At 34.8% G+C, this 14,080-nt stretch overlaps 1 protein-coding gene across 1 annotated transcript in view; it reads right to left on the bottom strand.

The window, feature by feature from the left end:
- The window catches only part of LOC308653968 (multidrug resistance-associated protein 1-like), a gene marked incomplete at its 3' end in the record, with an annotated part of 95,598 nt that extends 82,514 nt beyond the window's left edge, over positions 1-13,084 (bottom strand). Inside the window, exons 1-2 of the mRNA XM_081302737.1 lie at positions 12,957-13,084; positions 6,968-7,029 (exon numbers count right to left, since the gene is read on the bottom strand). Coding sequence (XP_081158863.1) covers positions 6,968-7,029; positions 12,957-13,028 — 134 coding nt within the window. The 5' untranslated portion in view covers positions 13,029-13,084. The remainder of the gene's footprint in view (positions 1-6,967; positions 7,030-12,956) is intronic.
- Between the last annotated feature and the right edge of the window lie 996 nt (positions 13,085-14,080).

Here is a 14,080-nt window from a genome sequence, read left to right as displayed (position 1 = left end):
TCAGAGGTGAAAAGCCAATGAGAAACATGGAAAGTGGGAAGACAGGGCCTTTCATAGCATTTTTGAGGTAGCTTGCCAGCATGTTCCATGTCTTTCTCTCAGTAAGAAAATGAATGCAATTAACCCTTGTTGAATGATGAGACACATTCCCAGAGATATGCTATTAGGCGATTTTTTTTGTGTGTGCAAACATCAAAAGGTGTCATTAAAGGAACCTAGATGGCATAGGTCACTCACTTGGCATGGCTTCTTTATGTAATCAGGAGTCATGGTAAACCTGAGATGTAATAGGTGTTGATAGCATATCCCAGAAGATAGTTTTACAGTGAATTTTTTTTTTTTTAGTAAACAGAAGGCACACACTCTAAAATAATGATAAAAGTATAATACAGTAAACATGTAAAGCAGTAACAGAGGTGTTTATTATTATTATAAAGTATTAGGTACTATATATAATCAGATGTGATATACTTTTACACAAGTAGCAGTGCAGTGGGGTAGTTTACACCAACAATGCCACAAACACAAAAGTGAGTAATGCACTGTTATGACGTTGTGACCAAAATGTCATTATGTCAACCCATAGTCATGTCTGTACTTATTTGTTTAAGCTATTATTATTTGACTACTCTGTTTCTTGAACCCAAACACAATCCTCAGTGATAGAATTCAGATATAGTCTGTGAGCTTGGTGATGTGACTTGCACAGTAAAAAAAAAAAAAAAAATTAAACTAATTTATATCTAATCCTTCCAACTCTCTAGCCTCAGTTCCTTCAATTATAAAATGCATTAGACCAAGAAACCATAGCAAACTATTATACTACTCCAACTAGGTCTACTTCATTTTCATTGTTACTGAAAAATCTCAACTGATTGACCCTGGGATGAATTTAAACCCTGTGGTAACTGGATTCTCCATTGGATTCAATTTTACTTTTATTGTAATACATAGTAACATACTACAATCCTTATTTAACAAAAAGGCCCAAATGTAATAAGAAAGTACCATCAGTAATCATGTTTCTGTTGGCTCAAATATGCTGGACATTTTCCTGAAGTGCACTTTTAAAAACATATTAAGCAATAAACTCCTTTCATGTCATATTAAGTCCTTCTATTCCATTGCATAAAATAAATATTCATTTTCAAAATAAGATCACATTGATTTTTCAGAAAAGCATTTTTAATAACATTTACTGCCTCAGCATTTTGAGATAGAACTGTGCAAAACTCAGCGGTTTTGGTTCAGGGATAAGTGACCCCTAGCTTTCATGCTGAGTCTCCAAATAATGCAGTATCTAGAAGTGACACTTCAGCTGAATTGATTGTGATTTTCATGGTTCTGTAATTTAGCTACCTTGACTTCCTTTCTCCCAGGTGTGTGCTCCCTCCCCATCTTTTGTTCTCTGTGATAAACTTTTAAGACTCTGATCACATGGGGCAGTCTTATATTCCCACTTAAGAATTTGGGAAAAAGAGGAAGTGTAGAAGTGGTATTTCTTTATATTAAATGTTGAGGGAGCTTTTGGGGAAGCAACTAGGATCAATAGTTGACCTTCTCCATGACTGAAATGTTGCATTTGCTGGATCCCATCAACTTGTGGACCTTCTTCTCAAAGCAATTATCAGATTCCAATGTGCATCTAGTATTTGTTAGAATATTCTTTCTCTTCAAAGGGTATTCATTTCAGTTCACCTAATCCTCACAACTCTTTAAAGCAGACAGGGCAGTATGCATTTCCATTTTTACAGGTGGTTAAACACCATGAACTCCAGGGACAGGTTGCAGTTTTTTCTATGTGGAATAAATTAATGCTACTTTAACAAAAGTCAGACAGTTGCTTCGAAATGTGATAACACCACTCCATTTTTAATTTTGTCATCATAGACAGAATTTTGAACATATGTAATATTAACAAGTGTCATTTAATCAGAAAGATGCGGCAAAATATAATTTTGTAGATGAATAAATTTGAATACTTGCAAAACAAGAACAGAGAACATTTTCATTTATATTACTATTAGTCACCTTTTAAAGATTTCTGGGAAGGGGTGATTGTCCCTTTTTTTGAGTAGATAGAAAAGGAATGAATCAATCTGTCCAAAAATCATTGACTGAAACAAAGCCAGTTAATGTACACATTTTATTAATGTGTGAATAAAAGGTAGGACATATTGGAGAATGTATGCCTAGTTAAAATAATGACCCAACTGTGACCCATAAAAACATTAACTAGATTTTTCCACATATATCAAGGGGATTATTCCATGACCCTGATCATTATACACTAAAGACAGATTATATTTTCTAATAAAGGCTTGGTAATTATTTGATCATCAAAATGATCTAGATTGCTACTACCTTAGGAATTAAGACTCATAAGCATATTATTTCCTAAGTAATGTATTGTCTGAGCTCATTTTTAATTGAATTATTCATATAATTTTGGGCAAAGTTGGCCTAGGAAATAATTTCTGACTTTATTTTGCAACTGAAAACCAGACACAAGAATATAATTAAACAATGATTTCAGAAGGACATTCTCTTAAACAATAGATCTTTTTCTTTTGTTTAAATTTTAAATGTATTTATTTATTCTAATTTGTTATACATGACAACAGAATGCACTTCAATTTATAGTACACATATAGAGCACAATTTTTCTTGTCTCTGGTTGTTCACAAAGTAGAGTCACATCATTCATGTCTTCATACATGTACTTAGTTAGGGTAATGATGTCCATCTCATTTACCATCTTTCTTCCCACCATACCCACTTCCCTCCCCTCCCTTGCCCTTGCACTATTTAAAGTTCCTCCATTCCTCCCATGCACCCACCCCACACACATCCGAATATGGATCAGCATCCACATATCAGAGAAAACATTCAGACTTTGTTTTTTTTGGGATTGGCTAACTTAGCATAATATTCTCCAACTCCATCCATTTACATACAAATGCCATGATTCTATTCTCCTTTAATGCTGAGTATTATTCCATTGAGCATATATACCACAATTTCTTTACCCATTCATTTACTGAAGGGTATCTAGGTTGGTTACACAGTTTAGCTATTGTGCATTGTGCTGCAATAAATATGGACACGGCTACATAACTGTTTTTAAGTCCTTTGGGTATAACCCAAGGAGTGGGATAGCTGGGTCAAATGGTGGTTTCATTCCAAGTTTTCCAAAGAATCTCCATACTGCTTTTCAGATTGGTTGCACTAATTTGCAGTCCCACCAGCAATATATAAGTGTGCCTTTTCCCTTACATCCTTGCCAACACTTATTGTTGTTTGTATTCTTAATAGCTGCCATTCTGACTGGCGAGAGATGAAATCTTAGAGTAGTTTTGATTTGCATTTCTCTAATTGCTAGAGATGCTGAACATTTTTTCATGTCTTTGTTGGTCGAGTGTATATCATCTTCTAAGAAGTATCTGTTCAAATCTTTGGCCCATTTACTGATTGGGTTATTATTATTATTATTATTATGTTTAATTTTTGAAGTTTTTTATATATCCAGGAGATTAGTGCTCTATCTGATGTGCATGTGGTAAAAATTTGCTCCCAAGATGAAGGCTCTCTATTCACATCACAGATTGTTTTTTTTTGTTTGTTTCTTTGTTTTGCTGAGAAGAAACTTTTCAGTTTGAATTCATCCCATTTATTGATTCTTGATTTTATTTCTTGTGCTATAGAAGTCTTTCTTATTAAGAAAGTCAGAGTGTAATCCAACACGATGAAGATTTGGACCAACTTTTTCTTCTATTAGGTGCAGGATGTCTGGTTTAATTTGAGTTGAGTTTTGTGCATGTGAGAAAAAGGGGCCATTTTGCTGCATATGGTTTTTCAGTTTTCCAAGCAACATTTGTTAAAGAAGCTATTTTTTCTCTAGTGTGCTTTTCGTACCTTTGTCTAATATGAGATAACTGTATTTATGTGAATTTTCCTCTGTGTCCTCTATTCTGTACCATTGGTCTACAAGTCTATATTGGTGTAAATATCATGCCTTTTTTGTTACTATTGCTCTGTAGTATAGTTTAAGGTCTGGTATTGTGATGCCTCCTGCTTCATTCTTCTTGCTAAGGATTGCTTTAGCTATTCTGAGTCTCCTATTAAACAACAGTTATTTTCCAACTGCAATTGTCTAACCATCAAATAAAAAATCAAGCCAGCGACATTTCCAAATAATAGCATACTATAAAAATATTTTGTATTTACTTCTGTTATGCTAAATTTAAATAACATAAATATGATAGTCAGCAATTATAGCATGTTGGTATGTTTAATTAACTTAAGATATGGATTTCAAAATATTAGCATTTACAAAAATGTTATGCTTACACTTAATTTCAGTTTCTTGCTTTAGGAATCCTAAAATGGTATTCACAAAATTAAATATTACATACAATTTTATAGTTTGGTAATAAAAATTTAAATCTATATTTGACTGAAATTAATTTAATCTGTACAATTTAAATTCTTTGATATCTACAACTTTAAAATGATCCCAATTTTTTAAAATCACAATAAATAGTACTCTTTCTCTCAATTCACAGATGTAACAGAATGCAGGTTTGGAAAACATTTATATACATATGTGAATTTGAAAAGTCAAAAATCATTAACTGTAAATAGCACATAAGCACATATTACTATAACTTCTACCTAATTGTTTTTCTTCCTAATATGTAGTTTAATTGTATTAGCATAAATTTTTTTGCCAAACTCTTTAAGTGGTTCCTAGGTTGATATAACTTGGAATTCCTACCATAATTCAGTTTTGTCTACCTGGAATTTGCCCATAAGTATATACATTTTCTACTTAACCTGATTTAAAAAAAAAAGACTAATCTTAAGGTTGCCAAATTTAAGGAAGAGTATCCTGTATTTATTTTAATTTACTCCCTTTTTAACATTTAGCTCTATTGAACATTTTGTTTTATTATTATATTTTTTGATGGTGGTGGGGATTGAATGCAGGGCCTTATGCATGCTAAACACATGACCACTGAGCTACATCTGCTTATCTTTCTCCTTTTATGATAGCTCCTTTTCTCTTAATTGTTAATCATATTTCTGTCCTTGGATATTCCTCTTACATTGTGAATACCTGTATATAGTTTCCTTTGTAGACTGACTACAACTCCTCTCTTCATTTAAAAATGAAGGATTCCTAACAGGCCATCTGTATTCAGTGGATTTTCTTTCTTGACGGTCATATTCATACCGATGGTTTCAGCGACTGACCTATAATAAGTGACTCCCAAATCCATACTAGAGACCACATATCCAAATACCTGTTTAAATGATGCTTCTCATGCCTCTCAGAGTAAAACTTCCCCCATCTGAGCCTACTTTTTTTTTCCCCACCACAACGGAACTTCACAGTTACCTGAACTAGAAATTGGCATTTAACCTACATTTTTCCCAGTCCTTTAATAATCTCATCCAATCCACACTTTTCTAAATAAATCTTCTAAATAGTTTCTTCCTCTTTATCACCTTTATCATTATCTTATTTCAAAATGTGACCATAAATCTCCCAGGACACCCAAAGAGACTCTTTATAAATTTTCCTGTCTCCATTTCTATCTCTTATACACCTTTTCTACAAAATTGCAAAGGTGATGTTCCAAAATTGCAAAGGTGATGATCACATCACTCTTCTGTTATGATTCTCCAGTGTCTTTTCATTCCCTTCACAATGTTCTAAAGAAAGTCTCATGATCTCTCCCTCTGGGTTAGTCTTATGCCACTCTAATGTCCTGCAAGGTGTGAAGGGGCAGTTCTCTCTTCTTTCTGTGGCTTGCAAGTGGCAACTTGGAATGCAACCTGATTCACTCCTACACATCTTTAAATGTTGAATTAAGATACATGTACTCATGAAACATTTCAAAGCAGTGCAAATTTTTTTAGATGACTCTACTGAAAATGTGTTTCTTAATCTTATTTATGTTGCTTTTTTGATACATCTTTGTTACCTTTGATAATTGATGATTTATTTTTTAATCTTTCTAATTCTGCTATGAATTCCAAGAAAGCAGAAACTAAATTATTTATCCCTATATTTTTAAAGGTTAGCAGATATCAAGTCAACTAGTTTTCAATTATTTTAAGGATTCATCTACTCTTGAGAAAATATTTGTAGATAAAAATTGAGTTTTGTTTTTACTAAGCAGGGTAAATGAAGTTAACAAGGTAGATTTAATTTCATATTATCAGAAACTTTCTCTTAAGAGTGAGAAAGAAATATATTTCTAAAAAAATCTTCTGAATTTATAAAATAAGAAAGTCAACATTTCTCATTTGATTTCATTCCTGTGTTAAAGTCAGAGATCATACTGGTGTGTCTAAAAGAACTTCTGAGCTCTCATTGTACTATACAGATTAATTACTCTGTGAGATAAAGCACAGTATTTTACAGAAATGATTTCTTATGTATGTACGTGTATGAGTTTTTATAGTAGAATATATAAGCATATATGAAACCACTCCTAGTTAAGAGTAGAAAGACATAAGTGAAAAAAAAAAACATGGACTCAAAAGAAACTGACTTATAACACATACTTGATCCTACCTGGGTACCAATCCAATGGATGAATTCCATACACATGCATACATTTACACACACATACATATGATATATATATATATATATATATATATATATATATACATATATATATATATACATATATATGTATTACATTTACTTGATGTTAAGAAAAGGTTCCTTTTTCCTTTCCCTCCTTAGTGCTCACAGGACACATTTCCTAAAAAGAGATAGCCTTATTGTCATTACCTATGATTTCTGTGTAGTAGGTGACATGAAAAGAAAGTTACAATGACATATTGTAAAAATATTCATACTTAAAATAAAGGAATAGCATTCCAGTGTCTTTTCCCTTGGAATTGTTCTTATCTCCACATGCTGCGAATAAGTAAGTATAATTCTTACCTGCTAAACCAGGAGTATGTCACTTTACTGAAAAATGAAGCACTTTTCTCTGGACTGCATTTCTAAAATGAAAAACATAATGAGCACATCCTTAATGCCTTTAGTTTTCATTTGGAATTCAGGTTGTATAAGCCTTATCTGTAATATTTGAGATCAGAAGTATTTTGGATTTTTTTTAAGGTTTTGGAATGTTTTCATAGACATAATGAGATATCTTAGGATGTGACCCAAATCTAAATTTGAAGTTCTTTTATATTTTATGTTTACCTTATACACATATCCTGAAGGTAATTTTACACAATGCTTTTAGTATGCCTGCATTTTGACTACAGTATATTCCAGGAAGTCAGGTGTGAAATTTTCCACTTGTGGCATCAAATTGGTGCTAAAAAAAGTTTCATATTTTGGAGTATTTCAGATTTTAGACTGTTGAATTAAGGAAGCTCAGCCTGTATCTTGGTCAGTAGGTGGAAGAGTAAACATTAAATAAGTTATTTTACTAACAGTTAAAGATACATTGATTTCATAATCTTCAAGGAGTACAGTTAAGCGAATATATTCCTGGGTGATTATTGGAGTAAAGGAATTTTAAGATTTTCACCAACATTATGACCATTTACATATGAGTAAATGATGTTGGAATAGATGATAATTTCTAAAACTTACTCTTCTCTCTGTATATGTCCATATACATGTATATAATAGCATGCACTATAATATATACTTATGATAGTTATGTGTGTATGAACATTTATACATACATACTTTGACTTATACACACATTTTATAATTATTAAATTAAAGATAGTTGTCAGGCTAAAGTTGTGGCTCAGTGATACAGCACTTGTCTGGCATGCATGAGGCATTGGGTTCAATTCTCAGCACCACATATAAAAATAAATAAAATAAAAGTCCATCAACAACTAAAAAAAATTTTTTAAAAATATAGTTTTCATTTTTTTCTGAAGACCAGAAAAAAGACAATAGGTATTTGGCATACTTCTGTATAAGCACTTAATTATATATTTTTATAATGGCATTCGCAATCATGTAATTATCACAATTACATATTATTTTAAAGTTAAACATTTCCCTAAAATTTTTCTCATTAACTTAGTGGGTTCAATGAAGAGAAGAGAGATTTTTAAAAGGAAGCTTTCAAAATTGACTTTTTTTTTTTTTTACATTTTTAGAGTCAGCATCCATCTGTATTTCAAAAAGTAAATCTGATCAATCACTAAGCTAAATTTGATTCTTAAAAATTGTCCCATGTTTAACAACTTTTGTATTGATCCTCTCTAACCCAGTTTGGATTCCATACTCAAACAAAGAGTTTACCATATTTTAAAAATTCTGAACCTAAAAGAGAGAAAAGAAAAAATTCCATCCCATACAGCAAGATGTCCTGAGCATGAAGGGAAAACATGATATTCAACTTTAAATCTGTTTTCTGCATTATAGTAAATGATAAAAATCATTTATATAAAACTTTTCCAAATGGTATCTATCCTCAGGATTTTTGTAAGAAGTAAGTATAATGGTGATTATAAAACATTTATCACAATTTTGGCCCCAAACAAAGACTCAATAACATGAATTATGATATTGCCATCACTGTTTTTATTAACTATATTATTTAAAAAAAAACAAATACACAAGTTATTGGGGAAATATTGTTAAAATTCTCCAATTAACCTGGAATTCAAATCTGTGACATATATCCAAATGTCAGAGGGAGTTATCAATTTGATAATTCACTGTCAATGAAAGGATCTCTTCCACCTCCCAAACAGGTACATGTCTGGCACATTGTAAATGGCTAACAATTCTTTGCAGTTTATTCCACTGAGTAGATCTTAATTCCCATCTGTTGAGTCTTGACAATGTTGCTTTGATCATGAAAATGCCACGGGAGCAACATTGAAAGAGCTCTAATTCTAAACTCAAAACCTTACCACATCTGTTTTTGCCCAAGACCTTGAAAACTGTCAGGCACGTGGGTAAAGAGGGGCTGCATTATCCAGCCATCAGTTGAGCTGCTAGCTGAACTGTAGATGAGTAGGAGCTCAGCAGGTATCAGAGAAGTTGATCCAAGTCAGGACACAGCCCAATGGATCCACAAAGTCATCAGCTAAGTATAATGGGTTGTGTTTTAAGCACCTAAGTCTTACAAAGCTTCACAGATAGGTACTTTAGAAGACTAGAACTCAGCATTTGACTTGACATTTCCCTTAGAATAATTTTCCAGGTAGTATCTTATATGAGGCCCACTGATTACTCTGGTAAACAACCTCCTTAAGTGTGGACCTGGCATCTTATACTGAATTTATCATAGGAAAAGTCCAAGTATATATAATGTCTGAGAAGGAACAGAAGCTAGGTTAAAAAAAAATAATGGTGAAGATGCTTAATTCTTACAAAGCATCAAGGATAATTTTTCAAGGAATAGTTAGTTACTGAATTCATACTGTAGATTTCACTGAGTTTATTATTTAAATATCAATGCATTGCAACTTGTATATAGAAAAATAGAACATATAGAACATGTTTCTATTTTTCTATATAGAAACATGTGGGATTACATTTCAATTTTCTTTTTTAGTCCTTCTAATTTACCCCTTCTTACTCACACATCTCTAATCTCCAGATCTGCTTGACCCCAATTGGTGTCTCTTTGCCTTTGTCTTATTAAGCTTGCACAGGCCTTTGTTTTCTAAGCCGTTTGATTATCCATTGTACTTCTCTATCACTGGACTTGCCGCAGTCCGGCTGCAGCAAAATAACTGGGGGGTGACAAGCAACTTGTGTAGATTGATACAGCAGGAGTAGGAGCCGTTTATTGTAGGACAACAGAGGTATTTATACATTCCACACAGCTTATCTTAATTAACATAAACTAGTTACAGCAGTCAACCAATAAGAAATCTCCACACTTAATGGCTCGCTGGCACCACCTCACAAACCACTCCCCCTGGCAAAATGCCAGGCGCCATCCTGACTTGTTTACAGACCCTAACAGGACTTACAGTAGGCATTTCATAAACAAAACACTGCTGACTTAAGGGCAATTTTCACTTGACTGGAGGCACTCTTATTTCTGGATTATGGCAGAGAAGCAAGAGCATGCTATAGTTTGAATCTCGAATGTCCTTTTAATGTCTGTTCAGAGGTAATGAAAATGTTTAAGAGGTAGGGCCTCATCAAAGGTCTTAGATCATTTAAGGGTATACCCTTGACACAGATAATGGAACCCAACCTTTTCCTCTTTGTCTCCTTTGCAGGAAGTCATGAGGTAAAAGGACATCCTCCTTCACATGCTTCCTCCATGATGTCCCGTGCTGCCATATACCCAAAGCAAAGGAGCCAGTCATAGAATGAAACCTCCTAAACTCTGAGCCTCTTTTTAAGTTTCTTGAGATTAGGAATTTGTTACACTCCTGGAAAGCTGATATACACAAATTATTTAGACCCACTGTGCCATAGCATAACCAGGATCCAGCACTTGGTAAAATGTCTACTCATCTTCTTTGTGAGATGTGGCCTCACAAAGATAGGGTTTGTGTGACTGATTGCTAGGTTTAATATCTCATATCCCCTAATTTCCTTTGAGGGTGTTGTACAAAAGATCTAAAAGTAAAGAAAGTTGTGGGAAAGTGGAAGTACAGACTCATAGAGAAGGGAAAGCATTTAGAAATCAAAAAGAGGTATGTTTTTAATAACTTACTATGTATCAGATTCTGTACAAAATGTTCTCTCTCATTAAATACAAAATACCTTTGTGGTGGAAACATGTTTCTGATTGCCATGTTTTTAGACAAGGAAAATAACACACAGACTTCAAGAAACTGGCGCAAGACCTTTTAAGAATTTAACAAATTAGATCTAATTTAGATAGTCCATTCTGTCTTCTATTCCTACATTCCACACTCTCAACTCCATACCTGTCACATACTACTTTCTATGACTTAGGCCTTTGCTCCATCCCATGTTGTTCCACTCACCTCCCCTTGCACTTTAGTCCTGTTCAGGATTTACTTACTGCCTTTGCTTTTCCTCTTCTTTTTTTTTTTTTGGGGGGGGGTAAGGGGGTGGTACCAGGGATTGAACTCAGGAGTACTCAACCACTGAGCCACATCCCCAGCCCTACTTTTATTTAGAGACAGGGTATCACTGAGATGCTTAGCGCCTGGATATTGCTGAGGCTGGCTTTGAACTTAGGATCTTCCTGTCTCAGCTTCCCAAACTGTTGAGATTTCAGGGGTGTGCCACTGTGCCCAACTGTTTTTTCCTCTTCTCTTATTCACATGGTGGTTCTGTGTCATCAAGGAAATCTCAACGTACTCCTTAGGGAGGACTTGAGGGCTCCTTCAGATCTGCACTCACTAAAGTTCACCCCATCCTCCCAGAATGTCATCTTTTATAGAATGTGCTTTTCTCCTAGTATAATCAGTATCTCTGGAGGACAGAAAATACATTAAATTTCACTCTGGATATCTATTTTTTTCTTAGAACATAGTTCATAATAAATATATTTTGGATGAATGAATAAATGAATGAATGAACAAACAAATAAATGTTAGTTACTATCAACTAAAAATATTTACAAGCATTCTAGTCTTAGATCACCATGCCAGCCCTACTGAATCACAAAATCATGTTCTTAGTTTATAGGTTAGGAAGAGATTTGTTAACTAAAATTCATTATTTCAAAAATATTGTCTCAACCATGAATGTAATCATGTAAGGTCTTCAATATGCTTTCAAGCCATTAACTTTAAAAATTTTTTGCATTATATAATATAATTAAAATGGACATTTTCTATTCTGTTCAAGCAGATTTTTTTTTTTTATCTGTGATGACTATCAAGGTTGAAAAACAATCAAGAAAATAAACATTATTTGAATTCTAGAGGAAGAGCACAGTGGAATTTTTGATGAGGAAATTGCTTGAGTTTTATAATTTCCCACTATGTAAGTTTGTAATTTAAGGCTTTTGGCAACTTTGCTGTTCAGTAATGACATTAAAACAATTTGACTGATTGAGCCTGTTCTCTCTACTGTAAGATGAAAAAGGCATATTGTCTTGAGGGGGCTTTTCCATATTTTAAGGGCTTATTGACCCCTCTGTTATGTAAACTTTTAAAAGCATAGTTTACATGCAACTTTTTTTTAGTTTTTTAATTTTTTTTATAGTTTCATTTTATACATAGTAAGAAAAATAGCTGTTATATTTATTTAAATTTTGGAATTATAACAAAAGACAAGTTTTAAAAGGAGTTCCACAAAATGTTTTTTTTTCTTCTTTTTTCTTTATTTGTTTTTCGTTAGAACTATTGAACAACTTGTATGAAGGACTATTTTTAAAGACCACGTCTTATATAGTGATAATAATGAAACGAATGCAATTTTTGTTAGACAAATCTCTCCTAATTCACAACGGAAGGTTTCATTTCTCTGGGCTACTGCCTTAGCACATGACTCCTATTGTGGGAGAAGAATGACTCATTATGGGGTAGAGCAAAGCACCATTAAGTGTCTACAGTTTCTGGATTTGTCCCAGACCCTAGTGTCCCCATACCCAAGTCAGGGTTCTCTTGAGTATTTATCTCTAATGGCTCCCGCGGTTTTCGTGGGATGAGCCCCTGGTTGTAGAATTTCCCCACGGGCTTCCACCCCTTCAGCAAGGAAAAGCCCATTCGTGCTCTCAAACGCTTGTTTTCGCGTATGCATGAGTCACTTATTCTTCTGATGTCTCTTCACCAAGGCGTAGATCACGATGGCTCAGGTTTCCCACCGTCCTGGGGACTGATCTCAGCTCTCATGATTGGAGCGTGTGCATGTGTCTGTCTCTGCACCACTAAAATAAGGCTCGGAGACATCTGCCTAGTCCAAGGTCCCAGGAGCCAGCCCGTCCCCCCTTTTCCACTCCCGCCCCCACCGGAGCCGCCAAGACTTGCTCCGCCTCCGCCCCAGGACCAGTGAGCTTTACCTGCGTATCCAGCCCCCCTGGGATCGGCTCGTAGAACCTGCAGGCGCCCCACCTCGGCAGGCTGGAAAACATGCTGCTGGGCACCTGAGACTGACGGCGGAGAGGTGCTGGGGTTGTCACCTCCCTTGGGAGGCGCTGTGATGCAGAGCTCTGGAGGTGGCAGACCCGTGCGTGAGAGTCAGCTGTCGCCTTGCCGGCTGTACCCACTGCCCTTCCCGGTCAGAGGACCGGGGGCGGGGTGAGGGTGGAACCCGGTAGTGCTGGGAGGAGGAAGAGTTAGAAGAGAGGGAGAGAAATTGTCCATCTCAGAGGATCCCAGACTTGCACTTGACTTACTGGTCCTCAATTTCCCAATTTCTAGGTTGGCCTGTGAGAAAGCACAAAGCTGGTTCCTTCCTCTCATGACACGTATAAGTTTGCACACAGAATGTTACAGCTGTCTCCTACAGAAAAGGACAACTATCAGTAGAATATAGGGGATATAAATTTATTGCAATGGCCTTAACAGCAAATGTAAATATAAATTGGTACCAGAAAACCATAACATTATTTACATCCAGATTATATTCTTCATATTAATTATAAATTAAGATAAAAAATGAAAAACTCCATAGTAACTAGAATTAACAAAGAAATAAAGGTGACACATGATGTATAAAGGGGAAATATGAAAATTAAGAGGTGACATTTAGTTTTTAGTAAAAACCATTAGCTAGCACAAAGAAAATCATGGAAAGGTGGAATAAAAGTGCAGCTGGACTTAGTAATGGGCAGGACATATTCATGTCACAATATTCCACTCTTGTATATGAATCTTGTATAAAGTAACAAGTTACTTTGAGACAGGCACAAAACACACGGCATGTGCCATTGGTTTGGTGGAGCATTTTGCTTCATTTAGAATCTGAAGAAATAGAAAATGGATAAATCTTAGGAATTCCAAATGATGGGGATGAAGATAAGGCAGTGGAGAAGGATGGGTAACATGTTTCAGAACCAAGGAATATTCTTGAGACATCTGCCTGGTCCAAGGTCCCAGGAGTCAGCCCCTCCCCATCTTTCACACCTCCCTAACCCACCAGAGCCACCTAGACTTGCTTGGCCTCTGCCCCAGGACCAGTGAA

Source organism: Spermophilus citellus, assembly GCF_964194105.1.
Source record: "Spermophilus citellus genome assembly, chromosome: 7".
Lineage (NCBI taxonomy): Eukaryota > Metazoa > Chordata > Mammalia > Rodentia > Sciuridae > Spermophilus > Spermophilus citellus.
Note: the sequence above shows the minus strand (reverse complement) of the source record. Positions and strands in the feature narration are given on the sequence as shown.